This window comes from Musa acuminata, chromosome BXJ1-10 (assembly GCF_036884655.1).
Source record: "Musa acuminata AAA Group cultivar baxijiao chromosome BXJ1-10, Cavendish_Baxijiao_AAA, whole genome shotgun sequence".
NCBI classification, from domain to species: domain Eukaryota; kingdom Viridiplantae; phylum Streptophyta; class Magnoliopsida; order Zingiberales; family Musaceae; genus Musa; species Musa acuminata.
In genome coordinates, this window is record NC_088336.1 from 28423826 (window position 1) to 28441577 (window position 17752).

General features: G+C 44.9%; 4 protein-coding genes across 4 annotated transcripts; 3 read left to right on the plus strand and 1 right to left on the minus strand.

Annotated features, from left to right (window-relative positions):
• Positions 1-275: 275 nt before the first annotated feature.
• On the minus strand, positions 276-2001 carry LOC103968754 (transcription factor RHD6-like). Its single transcript, XM_009382061.3, has 5 exons — positions 1396-2001; positions 1101-1202; positions 898-963; positions 742-807; positions 276-642 (listed from the first exon to the last, which is right to left on the minus strand). The coding sequence occupies exons 1-5, from the start codon at positions 1930-1932 to the stop codon at positions 517-519; spliced, it is 897 nt and encodes a 298-aa protein (XP_009380336.2). The 5' UTR covers positions 1933-2001; the 3' UTR covers positions 276-516.
• A 4291-nt stretch (positions 2002-6292) lies between these two features.
• Positions 6293-8270, plus strand: LOC103968755 (uncharacterized GPI-anchored protein At4g28100-like). The gene is made up of 2 exons (XM_009382062.3): positions 6293-7093; positions 7788-8270. The coding sequence occupies exons 1-2, from the start codon at positions 6416-6418 to the stop codon at positions 8130-8132; spliced, it is 1023 nt and encodes a 340-aa protein (XP_009380337.2). The 5' UTR covers positions 6293-6415; the 3' UTR covers positions 8133-8270.
• A 1141-nt stretch (positions 8271-9411) lies between these two features.
• Positions 9412-12915, plus strand: LOC135595958 (piriformospora indica-insensitive protein 2-like). The gene is made up of 2 exons (XM_065087532.1): positions 9412-11210; positions 11571-12915. The coding sequence occupies exons 1-2, from the start codon at positions 11010-11012 to the stop codon at positions 12798-12800; spliced, it is 1431 nt and encodes a 476-aa protein (XP_064943604.1). The 5' UTR covers positions 9412-11009; the 3' UTR covers positions 12801-12915.
• A 1857-nt stretch (positions 12916-14772) lies between these two features.
• Positions 14773-17649, plus strand: LOC103968756 (uncharacterized). The gene is made up of 7 exons (XM_009382063.3): positions 14773-15178; positions 15781-15873; positions 16252-16396; positions 16502-16612; positions 16696-16778; positions 16869-16926; positions 17326-17649. The coding sequence occupies exons 1-7, from the start codon at positions 14882-14884 to the stop codon at positions 17403-17405; spliced, it is 867 nt and encodes a 288-aa protein (XP_009380338.2). The 5' UTR covers positions 14773-14881; the 3' UTR covers positions 17406-17649.
• Positions 17650-17752: the final 103 nt, after the last annotated feature.

Genomic DNA, 17752 nt, shown 5'->3' on the forward strand with positions numbered 1-17752 from the left:
AGATATGTATATTTATTCATCTGGTGATTATTCTTCTGTTTGACATTTAGGTCACTGACATACATAATCGCACAACTTTCATGAGCTTGATCTTGGAGCCTGGTGATTTGTTGTTTCTTCGTGTGTTTACTAGCTCGAACTTGTACAGATTGTAGGACCTCGTTATGCATTTAGATCCTTCTGGTAGTGATTCGGCACTCGAACAGGCGATATCGATTCTCAACATGTAAAGAGAAACTGGGTGTTCTCGCTAGAACAAGAGAACAACAAAGGCAAATATTCGATATAATCCTGAAATGTTGTAGTTTATTTCAGTTATCACTACATCGAACAAAGCGAGTGTCAGAGAGACAGAGCTATAAAGAAACGAAGAAAAAAGAAAGAAATATTAAGTCTTCATCGACACCTAAATTCAAACTATTCCTTGTGGGTTCTACTTGCATCGAGTTCTTTATCTCGTTTCTCATGTACGTAGCATTGCTTCCTTCCTGGGCTTTGATCTCCTATGCAAATTGTTCACTGCTCAGAGCTGGATTTCCTCTCTCTTTGAGAGGATAAGATGGCATCGATAGCTTCCTTTACTTGCCCAACATCTGGATTTTTTCCCCCTTGCGCCGGCCAGAATTCATCGGTAGCCAACACCTGCACCGGCATGCAAAGAAGCAAATCTCTTTATGTTAATTAGTTCATGCGATATATTGAATAAGAAGGAAAACTAACAGAGTTTGATAAGCGCATCACCTTCACTTGCAGCTGAAGAAACTTCACGTAGCTAATTGCTTTCTCGAGCATGGTTACCAAGTCGACCTACGGAAATTATTTGGAGAAACATAAGTGCTAAGACGACCATGAAAGGAACACGTATGGGAAACCAGATCGATCTGATGCGAGGCAGACCTTGGTGCCATTAGGAACAAGATCTTGTAGAATTTTGAGCCTCTCGCTGATCCGTTCCCTCCGGTTCTGTAACGAGGAAACATCTATTTTATTGCTCGATGTGATCCACGAACTATCGATCGTGTAATTGCTCGTATAGCGGTAAGAAAGAGAACAAAAAACATATCCGAATTACTAGTGTGGATATAGCAGATGGAAGGCACCTTTGCTGCAATACTCTGAGGATCCTTGGTTGGACTAGACTTGTCTTTTGTCTTTCCAGTACTACCACACTGCTTCTTCGGACTTGGAACATCACATGCATCCTGCAACGAGATGCATAACCATGCTCGATCAGAATGTGCCGAATCGCATTGCATATTTCAAGCAATTAGAACAAAATTTCTTCGTTTCTCCCTTTAAATTTAGTTCAAGAAACCGCGCTTGATTCATTCCATAGATTATCCTAATGTGTATCGGCATGATCAAACTCAAAAAGATCAACAACAAAAAAGATACCATGTGTCGACGCTTCTGTAGGACCGTCGCTCGTCCAATGCTTTCTTGACGGCCATCGACAGCGGCTGCAGCGCCGGGGTACACCAACCCAAACCGAACCTGACCTTGCCGCTTATCTGTCACCGGAGTTCTTACGGAACCGTACCCGCTTTCTACCTCGAAAGAATCTCGCTCGTGAATTAGCCTCGAGCGATCGGCAGCAGCTCGACGCTTGACGTCAGGGGGACGCAGCTGATAGTTCTGATCCATGGCGGCCACCCAAGCATCACACTCGTCCTCATGATCAAGGCTCAGGTAACCAGCACCAGACGTATGGTCGCCTTGCTCGAAGCTAAGCACCGAAGCGTTGGAGTAGGCCCAGTGTTCGGATGCAGCGGCTTTGCAGTCGAGGAAAGAGAGAGCTTCTTGCGGTGGCAAATTCACTGCGCCAAGCACGTACGCGCTGCTAGAGGAGCTGCTCGGGTCTGACATGAAAGGAAGAAGAGTGCTCGAGTAGCGCCCGAGGGAATCAGAGCTTTCTTCTTGCGAGAGCATCATCCTAGTTCGGCCAATCCTAGTGGTGCTAATCGACAGTGGGGAGAAGATGGATGGACTTCCTTGCGGAGGATTTGCTCTTGTTTGATCTTATATATGCATGGCGTAGGCTTGCAACTCATACAAGGAGATGTCTACTGCTCCTTTAAACAAAGATCCATGTGAGGGGTTCATTAAATTCTCTATATCGTCAGAATTAATGGAACTTAGAAGCGCTCGCATACATTTCTGTGAGAGGTTGGTGTTAGCTGGCGTGAATGAAGGAGGAGGGCTTGGAAGTCTGGCAAACCCACGTCTAAGATTCCCACATGAGCCCCCCTTCCTCCTCACCTCCACGTCTCTGTAGCACGTGGCCATGAAACCCCAGCATCATTTTCTTATCTCAAAACAAGTATAATTCTGGACATCAAACTTGGAAGCTTTAAATGCTGCGTTCTTTTTTGTAGTAGTTTGTGGCATCAATACCGAAACAAGAGATCAGCATCGACGCCTTAAGTTGGTTCCATTAACACATCCTATGATATGATCCATCCAACTCCAACTCAGCTCATTTCTAGAGCTTACCACTTACTCTGAGTCTTTACCTGCTGGGTCATCTCCTAGGCTGAATCATCATCTCATTGTTTATGCCTTCTCGCATTGTAACTTGGCATGGCCAACTTTTTATATGGCAAGCATGAATAGAACTCATATGTGCATCTTACGACTTGGGTTCTGTGAATGCGAGACAGAACCTTGAGATAGTGTTAGAAATGGTAACACACAACAGTGAAGAAGAAAGCTAGAAATGGTTTCCAAAGCAGCATTTAGATTCAGATGCATGACTAGTCATTCATGAAGTCAATTTTCAGTAAAAAATTTGCACTTAATTGGACAAACAAATTCATGAACAGTGCTGCTTTGTCGGATACCTTCTCGGCCACTATGCAGCCATGAACAGTGCTGCAGCAGCAGAATAGCCTTTGGCAGTTGGTCTTGGTGCATTAACGATGAAAACCCACACAACATTAGCTAAACAACTACAGGCCATAAAACTTTGAAGTCTCAAAGCTTAGGGAAATGCATTTTAACTTCATAGTCGCAGAGAAATGATATACTTTTTTGAACATCAACGTAGAGTTAAATGATCTTAAGGACTAACAATTCTGATTAAGCATCCAGTTGATCTCGGTCGAAGCATGATTTCCGCTGTTGCACCCGATCTGTGCCTTCTCGGTCCTCTCTGAAGCCGTGTTAAGAAAACTGCACCACCAGACACAAACTTATGTAAAGCTCAAGCCTTAAACTAATCTGCTGTTCACATAAACTTACGATGTAAACTGTGCTGAAAGCCGTGCTCCTCAACTTGTTTAGCCAACATCACAATTAACAACAGCAGCTAACACTTGCTTTAACTGATGGGAGGACTAAATTAGTAGCCAAATGAATGATAGTGATGAGTGGGTTGCCTGTTGTCGATGAACCCACGGATCCGCGGAGATCACGTGGTACACGACAGAACACCCCCCCACCCTTCAGATGGCATGATAGAGGTGAAGTATTAATGGATCGTCAAGACAGCGATTAAAAGCATTGAATGCTGGGTGGGCACAGCTGTTGGAGTGTGTAATGCATGACATAACAACAAGTCTACCAAGCACAGCTGTTCATGTGGGATCTCAAGAGCTTAGAACTAAGATGGACCAATAAGCTCTCTGTTCCATGGTATATGAGCAAATGAGTGCCATACAGTAGACGTTAAATAATAGCTTGGAGTTGATGTTTACGGTCCTCACCCTCAAACAAGTGAAAGCTTGTAGACCATGCTAGGTGAGTCAGGTCTTTAATCCCCAAGATAATGTACATTTAAGTTTCATGTACCATAACCAGTCATCTGGTACTAAATTGTTTATAATCAGTAGATAAATAACAAACTAGTGATTCATATGACCAAATTGAGACTCAAGATGTGTCGTAATGTATATCGTCCAACCATCATGCAGAATATTAGGCTAAACCAAATTTCATAACTTGTTGTTCCTTCTTTTTCCAGAAAAAAAAATTATGTGTTTTGCTTTGATTAATAATGGGCTCATATATCTCTCTTTTCGGCCTAATATCGACACGGCCCAAAAAAGGGACAGCATAATACGAAAATCTTTTGGGAAACCACTAAAATTACCATAAAAATGTTTTGTTTTTAAGATATTATGATCACTTGATTAAAATATTTATTTATCATCAGCCATGAACATGGTAGAATATGAAAACTACAGTGTGTGAAGTACAAACAGAAGACCGGCAGGCAAAAGAAGCAGCCAAGGGCTGTTCCTGTCATGCCTTACTGCATTGTCTCTGCTTGCTTGTTCTCTTAAATCCCGTCTGCAGCATAGCAACAAATACCAATTCCACTCGATTGGCAGTGATACCAAAAGGACCACATCACCTATCGACAGGTTCCAAATTCTGTCTTTAGTGCTCTTATCAGTTTGTGCCATTACGGCGGTCAGGGTCCAAATTCTGTCTATCCATGGTTGAAGCAATTGATCTTAACCTATCGGTAAAGCCCTTCAGCCTGGAAACTAATGCTCGCTTGATGAGGTTTCATGCATACTATCTTTTCACTCGGCTCACAGACTAATGCTGTAGAGAAAACCGAGTACAGAATGAGATACTGATAAATTCATGGTCATTTTGGCATTCTTACAAACACAAGGCAACCGTAAAAAGAAAGTGCATGAAACAAGCAACACAACTCCTTCCAAAAAGCTGAAACGGAAAGCAGATGATAATTCATGGTCAGACAGAGTTTATTATGTATTAGTGCTTAGAAATGAAGAATACGTAGAATTACTCGGCTACTTGGGAACAAATAGTTACCTTCGACGATGGGGCGACTCAGCGTGATCCATCAGGATCCTCGCACTGGCATGCTGCAGTAGATCAAATCCCATGTAAAAGGCCCTTGATTTGATGTCATCACGCAGCCTCATCAAGTGTTTCTTCCTAGAATCCTTTGCTCAGAACCGCTGTCTGCTGGGATTGTGAGCACATCGACAAACAGACAAGGTTGGACACGCAGTCATGCGGTCCCAAGCACGGCTACCTGCTGTTTGCTTCCGTCGTCACGCGCCCGTGCGCGTCCATGACTCGCTCACTGGCTTCGTTCACGCGCGTGAGGTGAGCGAAGCCAATGCCCGGTAAATATGTCAACAGCTACAGCATCTAAAGCTCCTCTGCGTTCCACTTAGAGCGTCAAGCCGTGAGACATGAAGCAGAACCTATGAAGGGGGAGGGCTTTAATCGATGCCCTTCTCGAAGTTCTCATTCCCTTCCCTCTTTTCTCGGTATCAGTGCAGCTGTGGTCATCTCTCCGTGCCAGGAAGGATCGATGGTTGGATTTAAGGAAGTAGAATAGTGCTGCTAAAAAGTGCTCATGCCACACTTCACCAGCACAGGTCCATTTTATTATGGTCGATGCTGAATGAATCACGAGAAAGGGCGAGAGTTCACAGGATGAGAAGAATGTGATTGCAGCTCTCAAAAAGGCTGACGAAACTTAATGATGGAGTTCTGCTTGTTCTGGTTCTCTGTTTAGTCGAGAGCTTAATTTGGCATTGGCACACATAAGCACCAGCTTTAGAACTCTGTCACATATTGGTATCTTGAAGTCATTACCAGGAATGATAACCAGAGAATGATGGAGGACGAGCAGGTGATGGCAACTCAAAGAACGATGAACTGCTTTTCTTTTCGGTGGAGAAAATTCTATGCTGTCCGACCGTCTCCTGCTATACTATACTCAGGTTATGCACTGTGTAGGACTGTGTGACAGCTTTTGGGTGGCAGCAAATACCTTGACCAAATTCTCGAGATGATGAAAAGGGTAGTCGAATTGCTTTTTCTTTCTTACTTTGCAGGAAGTAGAAGACCTAAAAAGAAGGAGAAGAACCTACGCATGATAACTGTTGTTGACTGAAAGATTGAAGCATTTATCAAGATTCAAGAACACGAGAAGTTTAGCGTCCCATTCGATGCGTTTAAGTTGGTGCGGTGTCTCGATGACACTCTCAGGCCAAGGTTGTCGCCCACCGGCGAATTAGAACCAAAAGGGTACCAACATACGGGATCTAAAATACAATTCTCCATGTTTCCGTATGTCATGTTCCAGTCACAAACACTATCAGCATGATTTAGTGAGATGGAGAAACACAACGGTTTGCAGGTACGGAGAAGTACTCGTTGTTCACAGGGGAGTGAGACATTTTCACCGAAGTGTATTCTACACTGTTATGTGCGAGTTACGTTCACCCCCAATCATATGTACAATCAACTCCAGGCACCAATCTATTACTCACAGTGAGTCGATATTAGAAGGAAGGGGGCAAGCACACATCAGAAAAGCAAAAGCACTGCACTGCACCCATTCCCTGAGAACGAAGCAAGAGCACGACATAAGCTCCACTGCCTCAGAAGAAACACCGTGGTGGGAAGAGAAGAGAGAGGAATGACAACGATGGCTCGTCTCCTACCGCTGCTGCTATCTCTTCTACTCCTCCAGGTTACTCTCTTGGCCGCTCAGCCTGTCCTGCCCGAACCTGAGCCCGCTTCCATTCAGCTCATCCCCTCCACCTCGGCGGCTGCCGCTGGCGGCGGCGCCGCCGCCGCCTCCTCCTTCTCCCCACCAGTCACTATCCCCGCCTTCCCAGAGCAGTCCGAAGTCTCCGCCGCCTGCCCCCTCGACCCTCCCACCGACCTCCTTTCCTCCGTCTCCGCTGCCTGCGCTGCGTCCGACGGCAGCCTTCCCTCCCGCTCCCGCTGCTGTCCCACCCTCAACGCCTGGCTCCTCGCCGCCTACTCCGCCTCCGCCCTCGCCGCCCGGCCTCTGCCATCCGCCGGCTACGATCTGCCCACCCTGCCTGATGACTCCGAGTCGTGCATCGGCGGCGTGGAGCGCGCGCTCCGGGACCGCGGGGTGGAGCTCCCGCGCGTGAACGGCACGTGCGACGCGGCGTACTGCTTCTGCGGAGTCCGCCTTCGGCGGCTGGCCTGCGCGGGGGCATTCGTGGCTAACGCCACGGAGGGGCGGTGGGTCCCGGCGGGAGACGCCGGGCGGCGGTTGGAGAGGGACTGCGCTCGCCCCGGATTCGCCGGGTGCACACGGTGCCTTCGGACCCTTAACCAGGTGAGTTTCTCCTCGCCCCATTTGAGTTCCCTACCTGACTCGCTTAACTCGTTTAACTCGCAAGGTGCGGTTTGGGATGAGACGTTAAAAAGACAGTCCTCCAAGAAATCATCCTCCAATCCATTCGATCTTAAACCTCTCTCCATTCTCAGTTTTGTTGAGATGGACTTGCGAAATTAACATATTCTCCGTATCGATTTGCTAACATAAGTATCCAATCGAGCAAACTCTTCAATTTTTAGCTGAAAGTCATCAAAAAAATATTCTGATCTTAAATTCTTATATTCTCAGTCGAAACACTCGTGCCTATGATTGCCGCTGCCTGTGGGTCAATAGGAGTTGTCGGGAAAAGTCGAATCAGTATGAATTCACTGATTGGAAATACCTGAGCTAGAACTTAGCAGAATGTATGTGGATTCACATGCATAGGTACTTGCGTCACTCTGTCTGAGAATTCGACCGTCCCTATGGCCCAGGAAAGCTTGCAGTTTAGCTGAGTGAGCCATTGCCAACGCTGTCCTCCGATGCTCTCTTCTCTCGGATCAATTATTGCGGGAAAACAGCGTCGTCACATGACATTTCAAGCATAAATTCCCCAAAATTTGTCTTCTCGCTCGTTAACAGATCCAAATCTGCGCTTATCTCTACCTTCAACTGCTCATTAACAGATCTAAATCTGCGTCGGTTTTGGCAGCTGAAGTCCAAAGAGAAACGAGGTGGCGGCGATGCAAACGGGTCGGACAAGAAGGCGACCCCGGCTCACGACAGGGAATGCCAACTAATGGGGGTGACATGGCTCCTCTCGAAGAACCGGACGCTCTTCCTGCCGGCCACCACCTCCGTCCTCCGGGTGCTCATGGCGGCGGATGGCGCCGGAGGCTCCGATCCAACCTCGTGCTCGCTCTCCCTCTACGACATGCCGCTCGCCGTTGGATCCGACCAGATCGGTGGGCATGGCGGATGCTCCACCGTCGGGTCTTTGCCCCTGTTCCAGCTCTCGCTGCTAACCCTTGTCGTCTTTGCACTCTACCATGTTTAGTTCGTACGTGAAGGAAAACAAAAAAAGGATCTAAATGACTGTTCAAGTTAGTCCGGACTGTGTAGAAATGAAAGCTGTCTTGCCATAATGGATTCACATGCTTCCAAGCTACCCATCTGTTATGGTGGGCTCTTAGAACGTGGGCTGTGGGGTTGGGTTGGTAATGCTTTGTTTGCTATATATTTATTTATTTATTACATTAATTAGAACGCTAGAGACGAGATGCCAATTATATGCGAGAAGGAAGAAAATAATGCATAGAGATAAATACGAGAAAAAGGTAATAGCAACATACTGATTAAATGTTTTGGATGAAATAATTTACCATACTATCTTGAAATAATTTATATTATAATATATGAAAATAGTTTTGGATGAGCACAAATGCCCAGTAAAAATTATATATCATGATGAATTAATTGTGCATGTGATTTATGAGTTAGATAACAACAAATAAGGGTACAAAATCATTAGAGTAAATCAAGGATGATGTGCGCAAGTCATAAGAGCATGTCTTGACTTGCTTTGGACTTGAGCCGATGCATAAAACCATTCCTAGGGTATCACAGGTTGCAGAGAGAGGGTGGCACGGCAGCCTAATAAACTTAGCGTCGCTGTAGGACATCAGTTGTAGTAGCAACTATGGGCTTGCAGCAGCCTTCTGTCGCTGCAGAGCCTGAGAATGCAGCAATCTCACAAGGTCTAATGTGTAGAGACATGTCGTGGGCTGGTTTCCTAAGATCTATAGCAGACTAGTCCTTCTTGGGCTGGTCCACAACCAACCATCTTTAATTCTCTTTTTATGATAAATCGTAAGAAAGGATATTCAAATAAATCTCGATCCGGTTATAAGTTCACGGATCATAAAAGATAAATCAACTAAACATCATAGATAATAGGCTAATCAAAGGAATATAAGTGTAAATAAACATTCGGCAATGGTGATGTCCACCACCCGCTCCCCTCTCCCGAGTCATAGTCGGGCAGTATCTTCTCCGACTCTTCTCTGGTCGATTCTTTTAACCTATATTATTGTGGCTTCGAGATTCATGGTTTTGGGTCGGTTTCCCGGAGCTGCAGCTGCCAAAATGTGAACGCCGGCATGCGCAGGGACTGGGCGTAAAGAAGGGGCAGGGAGGTGGCCTCATCCACCTCTCCTTCTTTATCTCGCAGAAGGTGGTCCACGGTACCACATCTCCATGGCTCCTTAATGCCGCTGCTGTCTCACCCAAGCTTTGCGACGTGGTGGCCTGCCATGTCGGTGGGTTTGGTCTGGTCCTTCCTCTTTGTTTGCTCCCTCATAACATGTACATGCCAAGTTACACCGAGGCGTGAGTTGCCGCTGTCCTACAATCGTCAGAGATCTCCAAACGAAGCTGTCTTCTTGCAAACTGCATCAGTAAAATCGTTGGCCATCTTAAACCTACAAGTCAGGGTATATAGACATCATCCCCTGCTCTGAAACTTACAAGGTTATGCCACTGCTAACATATAGCTCCACGATTTAATTTGGCCATCGCTACCTGTCTGGAAATTTTGATGCAATCATGCACTCATCGTGCTTCTCGATTGAAACCAAGGCTCGACCGGAGGGAGTTCCATTCAGAGGGATTCATTCATGAAGCCCAACTAGCCATTGATGGCTGAGGCACAAGTGCGTTTAGATAGCAGACCAATTCTGGAGGTTGCCTGCCTCTTGGTGAGTCTTAAAGGGTAGATACTGTTCGGGCTGGCATTTCGCAGATGGAACGGCAGGTAAATTAGGATCAGGCTGCAGTGCAGAGTACCTCCACCGTCAAATAAAGGGCACACTCCATGTGGCTTTTCTAGGCCTGTAAACATCGGTCGGTGTAGCTTTTCCATTACTCCTCTGCAGCACCATGCCAAAGAGCAGCCCGCCTCTCTATTTGCTTCGTAAACTGTAGGGCATGAGGACAAAAGGAGGCATACGATCTCACCTCACTGATTAATCTGATATAGTCTAAGAAAAGTCTTGTCTTACGGTGAGTCAATCGATTTGGGCAAGAAGATTAGATTTGGACCAATACCATACCTGTTATGGCTAGTGTGTCTCTTCCGGCAGTGGTTATAACTGGAACGAGGAGGGGGCCGTAGAAGACAACTAACCAACCCAAGGTACGATTCTTGCCGGCTCAGACACAGCCTTCTCTTTGTTTTGCGGCCTTGCATCCATCTTCCATCCTTTCAACTCACTTTTCCCGTTGTAGTCCTTCCCATCATTACTCAACTTTAAAAAGCTCCGATAAATGTCAACGTTAGATCTCTCTCTCTCTCTCTCTAACTTGTGGTCTTCAAATACCATTCTTCTTTGCCATGCTTTGATTGCTCTCCTTCGGGTTTATTTTTTGGTCGTCGCATCGGTTCTGGGAAATTGCTCGGCACCGGTTGCCTTCTTTCGTTGGTGGCTGAATCAGAGTCGGAGAACAGAAGCCAAACCTGGATCCTTTTCCTTTTGATGTCCACATCTTTTGTTTAGCTGTTTGTGGTAGTATAAGTTCGCGCATGACTTGGATCCTTTTCCTTTTGATGTCCGTATCTTTGGTTTAGCTCTTTGTGGTAGTATGAGTTCGCGCATGCCATTGTTCAAATCTTCTGCTCGCTGTTGCTTTTCTTGCGAGTCCCGAGTGCTGCTTTCTCTGGGAACGTCGGTCTGGCTTCCATCGACGTGAAATTATTGCGCTTCACGGGAGGAGAAGCTCCGCTTCTTCTCACGCTGTCAAAATCTCTACGTTTCCTTGGTTGAGTCATCGGAGATCTTCCTTGTTGATTTGCATCTTTTGGTTTCTCCCTCTTCGATTAGTTCGGCCCTGCGTTCGTTCCGAATAGTATCGCCTTGAGTTGGTCTCGGAATCGGCAATGAGGAAGAGCGATTCTCGGTTGGCTTTTCTCCTCCTCCATCTCCTCATCTTCCATTCGTTATCCGAACCAGAAAGCGCCATTGCTCCGATGGAGAAGACAGAGCGGGATGCCCTGTATCGGGTGATCCAAGGCTTTGTCGGCAGATCCTGGAATGGCTCTGATCTTTATCCAGATCCCTGCGGCTGGACACTAATACAGGTTCTATCCAGAGATCGACTGTTTAATAGCTTTGTTTATGCTTAGTTAACTGATGTGTGTAGTTTATCTCACCTTTGAAGTTATCATCTTTTCTGTTCTTCCGCTACAAGTTAAATTTAGTTATTTTCTCTCTTAAAATTCTCAATCGGAGGTAGCAGAACTTCATCTTTGAATTGCAAAAAACATGTTCGGCATGGCATTATCCTACGAACACACATTTTAGTTGATACCTAAATGAGTTGTGGAGTATCCCACTTCTTATTATTAGCTTCATGCCATGGATAAGAGCACTCTTCAGCTATGAACTTGGAGGAAGAACACAGCCTTCGCGTATTTGATCCATAAAATTCTCAAATGCAGGGGTTGTCGTGCGATCTTTTTGATGGTTTATGGTATGTTACAGCCATAAGCATCGGACCTATCCTTGATAATTCCCTCGAATGCGCGGAGGACGCAGAGTTCAGTCCACTGGTTTTTCAGCTCAAGCATCTCAAAAGCCTCTCCATCTTTAGCTGCTTCTCTTCTCGTCGACAAACAATCATACCAACGAGCAACTGGGAGAATCTTGCTGAAACCTTGGAAACCTTGGAGTTGCGCTCGAATCGAGGCTACGTTGGAGAAATCCCAGCCGACCTCGGTCAGCTTCGGAATCTGCAGTCCCTGGTGCTGGTCGAGAACTCCCTTGTTGGGAAGCTGCCAATGGAACTTGGCAATCTAATCCACCTGAAGAGGCTAATGCTGTCGGGGAATCAGTTGTCCGGGACAATTCCAGCTTCGCTTTGCAACAATCTGGCTGAGCTGTTGATCTTGGACCTCAGCAGGAACTCTCTCACGGGTTCTCTCCCTTCTTCTCTCTGCAACGCTAGGTCACTGCTGAAGCTGGATCTCAGCAATAACCAATTACACGGAAGCCTTCCACCGGAGCTCGGAAATCTCAGGCACCTCACGCTACTGGACCTCAGGAACAACAGCTTATCTGGTGCTTCGTCGAAATCTCTCCTTGGCACGGAGTCGATTCAGGACTTGCTTCTGTCTTACAACCCATGGGGTGGGAGTATCGTGGAATTCGATTGGGAGAACCTGAGGAACCTTACCACCCTGGACCTTTCTCATATGGGCTTGACTGGGACGATTCCTGAAGCTATTGCGAGCTTGAAGAGACTGAGATACCTTGCATTGGATAACAACCATCTCTCCGGCAGTGTCTTTTCTGAATTAGCAGCTCTGCCTTCTCTTAATGCTCTCTATCTCAATGGCAACAATTTGACAGGAGAGCTTCGGTTCCCCGAGAGGTTCTATCGGAGGATGGGAAAGAAATTTGCTTCATGGGACAACCCAAATCTCTGTTACAATGCTGTCACGGGAAATGTTCCTTATGGTGTGGCACAATGCAAGCAGGACCGAGAGCCTTCGACCTATGATGACTCCATTTCCAACGGAAGGGTAGACAATGAGAATCTCGACAAGAATTCTGGTCCGGTGCCCTGCTTTTGGCTTCCTGCTCTGCCTTCTTCGATTAGTGGCTTTTGGTGGGGAATTGTTGCTCAGGAAGTGGTAATCATCATGTTTCTTTTGATCATGCTCTTGTAAATTTGCAAACCTGCGTAGGTAGATAGTTCTATACGTCAATTTTTCTTCTTCTTCTTTTTCTTCTTTTAAACTACTTGTAATCAAGCAGAATGTTGGAATAGTTATCTAACTACTGTCCCTTACCCGTTTCCATCTGTTAAAATATGCTTATGAACACCTTCATGAAGATCGCAGAAAGGGATATTGAAAACTTTTTTCTAGCAATAGATAGATTATGACTTGGGTGAATTTTCAGAAAAAAAATTCATAAGTTAAAAAAAATTTCATAACACATCCTAATTTTTAAAAATTTCTAAAGAGCATTCTCTTTTTTTTTTAATAATCATCGCTCTCCTCCTTGTCAACTATCCCTCTCCACCTCATCGCAGATATTTACACATCCATTTATAAATTAGTTTTATTAATCGGTCATTCCCTAGTAGTGTTTGTGTCTCCACTAATCTTGCAGGACACTCTCCTTTATATATATATGATGCTTTTAATGTTTAATGAGGGTGGTTAGAATTGACGTGAACGCTCACAACAGTCCATGATAGCATAGGAGCGATGACGTAGAGGGTGATTAGAAACAACAGCATAGGAGCGATGACGTAGAGGGTGGTTAGAATTAACGTGAACGCTCACAACGATGGAACGATGATGTAAAGGGTGGTTAGAATTGACGTGAACGCTCACAACGATCCACGACAGTATAGCGACGATGACGTAGATAATAATGAATCCGACGAAAATAGAGATAAAATAATCAGATCAAAAATATTTTAAGAGAATTTTTTATAATTAAAACAGTATGTAAAAATTTCGCTCTTTATACTTTTGGAGGCCGACAGATTTTTTATGATGAAAAAAATCCTTTAAAAAGTGATACAGGGAAGCATCCTTTTCCAGATAGATGTTAACAGGATCTGCCATGGCACAACCAACAGTCGGACAAGACGTTCGCATACAGAACACCACCTTGGAACATTTCAGAAGTGGCTACAGAGCTGCATTCCATGCTGGTCCGAAGCATGTCATCAATGCCCGACGCTAAATCAACAAATGCTCTACTTTTGCAGCGCCACTTTTTCTGTTGTCAGATCAAGCTTCTGAAACAGGCATCCAATCCCACATCCGAAATCCGCTGCCACTGACGCACACAGTCGACCAGAAGATACGTTCTATCATGAATCTTCGTATCCGCACAGTAGATGGCGGATTCCAAGAATTTTTACTCGGAGGCCGGTGGTTCTGTGGACCATTTACCTGATTGCCTTCCTCAGAGGAGTTCTGACCCTATCGAGCCCGCAGGAGCGCTCTGTTACCGTGGAGCAGAGCCTACGACTCAGATACCCTAGTTTTAGGCTCTGTGTTTCGCAGCCCTGCGGCCATCGTACCACAGTCTAATGATGATCGAGGACGGCATCATCCTGCGGTTTCTGCATATTTAATGTCACCTCATGCCGGTGTTTCATCGTCGATCGCCAGCTTTTTTTCGTAGGTTGCGCTGGTATCTATCTCCATCGCTGGTTGATTCGGCTTTTGTTCGACTGGTGGCCAGCAGTGAAGATTGATGTGCACGCAGTGGCATTTAGGTAAAAGGATTAGTCGATTTGATGGGGCAGTTGCAGTCCTTTAGCAGTCTCATCATGTGATTTGACATTCGTGTTTGGATTGATTGCAACGAGGAGAACAAATGCGGCAGTCCCCGAAGGGATATTTATCCCTTCGGCCCAAATGCGGTGTCGACGTGTTTCTCAATTGGGCCCATTATTAGGCCCAGTAAAGAAGCAATCCCGAAAATGTCGCATCCCCATAAATGAAGCCCTGTAGAGGCGAATGTATGTCAAAGTAATGGAGGACAGAGAAAAATTTACGTTTAAGTACATATATTTGAAATATTTTTGTAGGATAGTAAATTGAAAGTATATTTATGCAAGAAGCCGATTAGGGACTTTGCAATAAAATCGAGTAAAGAGAGGGGCCAAACCCTAATTGGACGATCGGATCCCCGTCCTTTTTCTTTAAACCCCTCCCTTCCCCAGCGCAACAAAAACCCTAATCTTTTGGATATCAGGTCGCCGCTGACGGCGCGGGGAGAGATGGTTCGGCCGTACGGCGTGAAGGGGCGAAAGCTCAAGAAGCGAAAGGTGGAAGTTTCGGCGCCAGTTGAGGAGGAGGAGGAGGAGGTGCTCTCCGACGAGGGAGAAGGCGTCGGCGTTGAAGAGGGGACCGGAAATGGAGGGGAGATTGCGGAGACCGAGGAGGAGGAGAGGGCGGAGGAGGCCGTTAACGAGATGCCCGGCATCCCGATCACCGCGCCGGTCGATAAAACGAAGCGGCCGGGTGTCATATTCGTCCTCGAGAAGGCGTGTTTGGAGGTCGGCAAGGTCGGGAAGGTAAGCCGGAGTCACTCAAGAGTTTCGAATCGAGGGTTTGGGAGTAGGGTTTTCTCTGCTGTGGTTGCGTTGAAACCGTGGTTTTGATGGAATCTGTAGTCCATGTTCGTAAAGTATTTGATCGTACCTAGTCTCAGGTAGGCAATTCGTGGTCCGGAGTTGGAAAGACTCGTGGGGAAAAAAGTTGTCTTGCATAAAATTTTGTTTCATATAGGTAATTTGGGTTCTATTATTTGCATTCTTTGGCAGACTTACCGTTCTTGAGGAAGATCAATATCCTTACAGGTGATTTCTAGGTTCAAGTAGGCATTTGGACCGTCTAAAGGGTACTGGGTAGGAGCTAATGTCTGAAAATTTTAGAAGGAAAATCAAACTGCTTATACAGGGCTTCTGGGGGTCAAGTTAGTGTTTTCTTGTCGGAATCTTGGGTTTCATTTTGAGAAACATGGTTTCTGGTCCCATTAGAGGATTTGAGAAGTGAAAAGGAGTCTCTTTTTGTGCATCTTCCCTTGTATCGAGTGGGCTATGCACCTCTTTTCTCTCCTTCCTGTTGGTGGTTCCTTGGGTGTGGAAATTATAAACTTGTCTTTCTCTGTATTCAGAATTTCCAGATCCTGAACTCGGATGATCATGCAAATTACCTAAAGAAGCAGAATAGGAATCCTGCCGATTATCGGCCTGACATTATTCATCAGGTACGTCAATTTATTTGCCAGCTCCCTATGTATTACGATTTTCCGTCTGTTTCGCAATTCTCATTATATAGTTGTGAATGTCTTGGTTGTCTTTTTTTTTTATAATTTGGCAATCTTGCTTGTGTTTGGAAGAGTGGCCTATCCTTGTCAAATTGCAGTATATAAATTATGCTTCATTAGATACTCCAAGAATTGTGTGATCTTTGACATTCAATAGCTGAGAAGTTTTAATGATCATGAGATGCCCATCTGCTTCATTTTATTTGTTTTGAATGCTCAGGTTCATACTTCTGCATTGAAAAGTTCACTCCCAATTTTTGGGGAAAGTTTTGCAGCTCTACTAACATATAGACATTTACATGTCAACTGATGCAATAGGCACTTCTTGCAATATTTGATAGCCCCCTAGCCAAGGCTGGTAGACTGCAGGCTGTCTATGTAAAAACAGAAAAAGGAGTGCTTTTTGAAATTAAACCATATGTCCGCATTCCAAGGACTTTCAAGCGATTCTGCGGTCTTATGTGTAAGTACAATAGATCTGCAATTATTTTCCTCTCAGGTGTTGTACAATTGGATTTCAGTAAATTAACCTGTGGAAGTTGCCACATCTGATCTGTGAATGCTGTAGCACAATTGTTACAAAAGTTAAGCATAACTGCTGTTGGCAAGCGGGAGAAGCTTCTTAATGTAATAAAGAACCCTGTAACTCGCCACCTGCCTGTCAATTCCAGGAAAATAGGTGATACTTTATATTTTGATTTTATTTGAAACAAACTTTACGAATGATCACTTCTTTTAATTTTTGAAGTCTGTTCTTTGCAGGTCTCTCATACAGTTCAGAAAAGTTGGCTAACTTGTGTAATTATGTTGCTGCTGCTAGCGACGACGCTACCCTTGTTTTTGTGGTATCTTTGAAATATGAGTCTATTTTCTTATTCATTGAACTCTAACAATATTATAAATGATACACAACATTCCATTTTTCCATTTTTTAGGTCGGTGCAATGGCACATGGAGTGATCGATAAGGAATACATTGATGATTTTATATCAAGTAAGCTTCTAGTCAATCAACAGGCAGTTCGCAACAATTATGTAGATTGTTGATGCTTTAGTGCTTTATGATATAATGCTGTTCTGTCTTTATAGAAGGATAATGATATTGTCTCGTCTAACAGGTATCTACTTGATGTAGTGTCTTGCAGACAGCCAATTAATTGCATGAACCCTACAAATATCCATCTTTGCATGTAGTTTTATATGATTTTGAAAAAGTTTAAATATGAGTCATTCTCTGCAGATGCTCATATGATCTCTAGATCGACACTTGGTTGCTTTTCAGGATATTATTTTAAAAAAAATCAGGAACACATGATTTTTATGATTAGAAACATGTGTCGGTGCCGAGGAACAGGATCTGCTAGCTAACGGCTGGTTTCTTTGGCTTTTGCAGTTTCAGAATACCCTCTCAGCGCAGCATGCTGCTTAAACAGGATTTGCAGTGCCTTTGAGCAGAAATGGAGGATCACATGAACTTTTCTTCTGGTGACTAAGCTGGCAATTTCTGAAAGTAATCAGCCATCAGTCTGTTTGCTTTGAGCTTATTATTCTCACAAATCAGTTCTTGCAACTGAGGCCCCTGTAGAAGTGTGTTGCCAAGCTGATGGGCTGGAAACTCGACACACTGTTAAAATCTGACTGTAACTTACGATCAGATATTCTTTTACCATTGAACTGGAACTCGGAAGAATATATACTCTTTGGATGTGTTCTCGTAGCATGGTTGTCATATATTTACCTCCTTGTCTCTCTTTTGCTGCCAATGTGATCACCATCCTATAGCAGGCAACAGAAGAGAAGTTATGGAGAACATTATCCTG

Coding starts and splice junctions, on each gene's coding strand:
- LOC103968754 (XM_009382061.3), bottom strand. CDS start 1,932: ATGATGCTCTCGCAAGAAGAAAGCTCTGATTCCCTCGGGCGCTACTCG. Junction 808..897: donor TTGTTCCTAATGGCACCAAG/GTCTGCCTCGCA, acceptor TAATTTCCGTAG/GTCGACTTGGTAACCATGCT. Junction 643..741: donor TTCTTCAGCTGCAAGTGAAG/GTGATGCGCTTA, acceptor ATGCCGGTGCAG/GTGTTGGCTACCGATGAATT.
- LOC103968755 (XM_009382062.3), top strand. CDS start 6,416: ATGACAACGATGGCTCGTCTCCTACCGCTGCTGCTATCTCTTCTACTC. Junction 7,094..7,787: donor GCCTTCGGACCCTTAACCAG/GTGAGTTTCTCC, acceptor CGGTTTTGGCAG/CTGAAGTCCAAAGAGAAACG.
- LOC135595958 (XM_065087532.1), top strand. CDS start 11,010: ATGAGGAAGAGCGATTCTCGGTTGGCTTTTCTCCTCCTCCATCTCCTC. Junction 11,211..11,570: donor GCGGCTGGACACTAATACAG/GTTCTATCCAGA, acceptor TCTCAAATGCAG/GGGTTGTCGTGCGATCTTTT.
- LOC103968756 (XM_009382063.3), top strand. CDS start 14,882: ATGGTTCGGCCGTACGGCGTGAAGGGGCGAAAGCTCAAGAAGCGAAAG. Junction 15,179..15,780: donor AGGTCGGCAAGGTCGGGAAG/GTAAGCCGGAGT, acceptor CTCTGTATTCAG/AATTTCCAGATCCTGAACTC. Junction 16,779..16,868: donor ACGCTACCCTTGTTTTTGTG/GTATCTTTGAAA, acceptor TCCATTTTTTAG/GTCGGTGCAATGGCACATGG.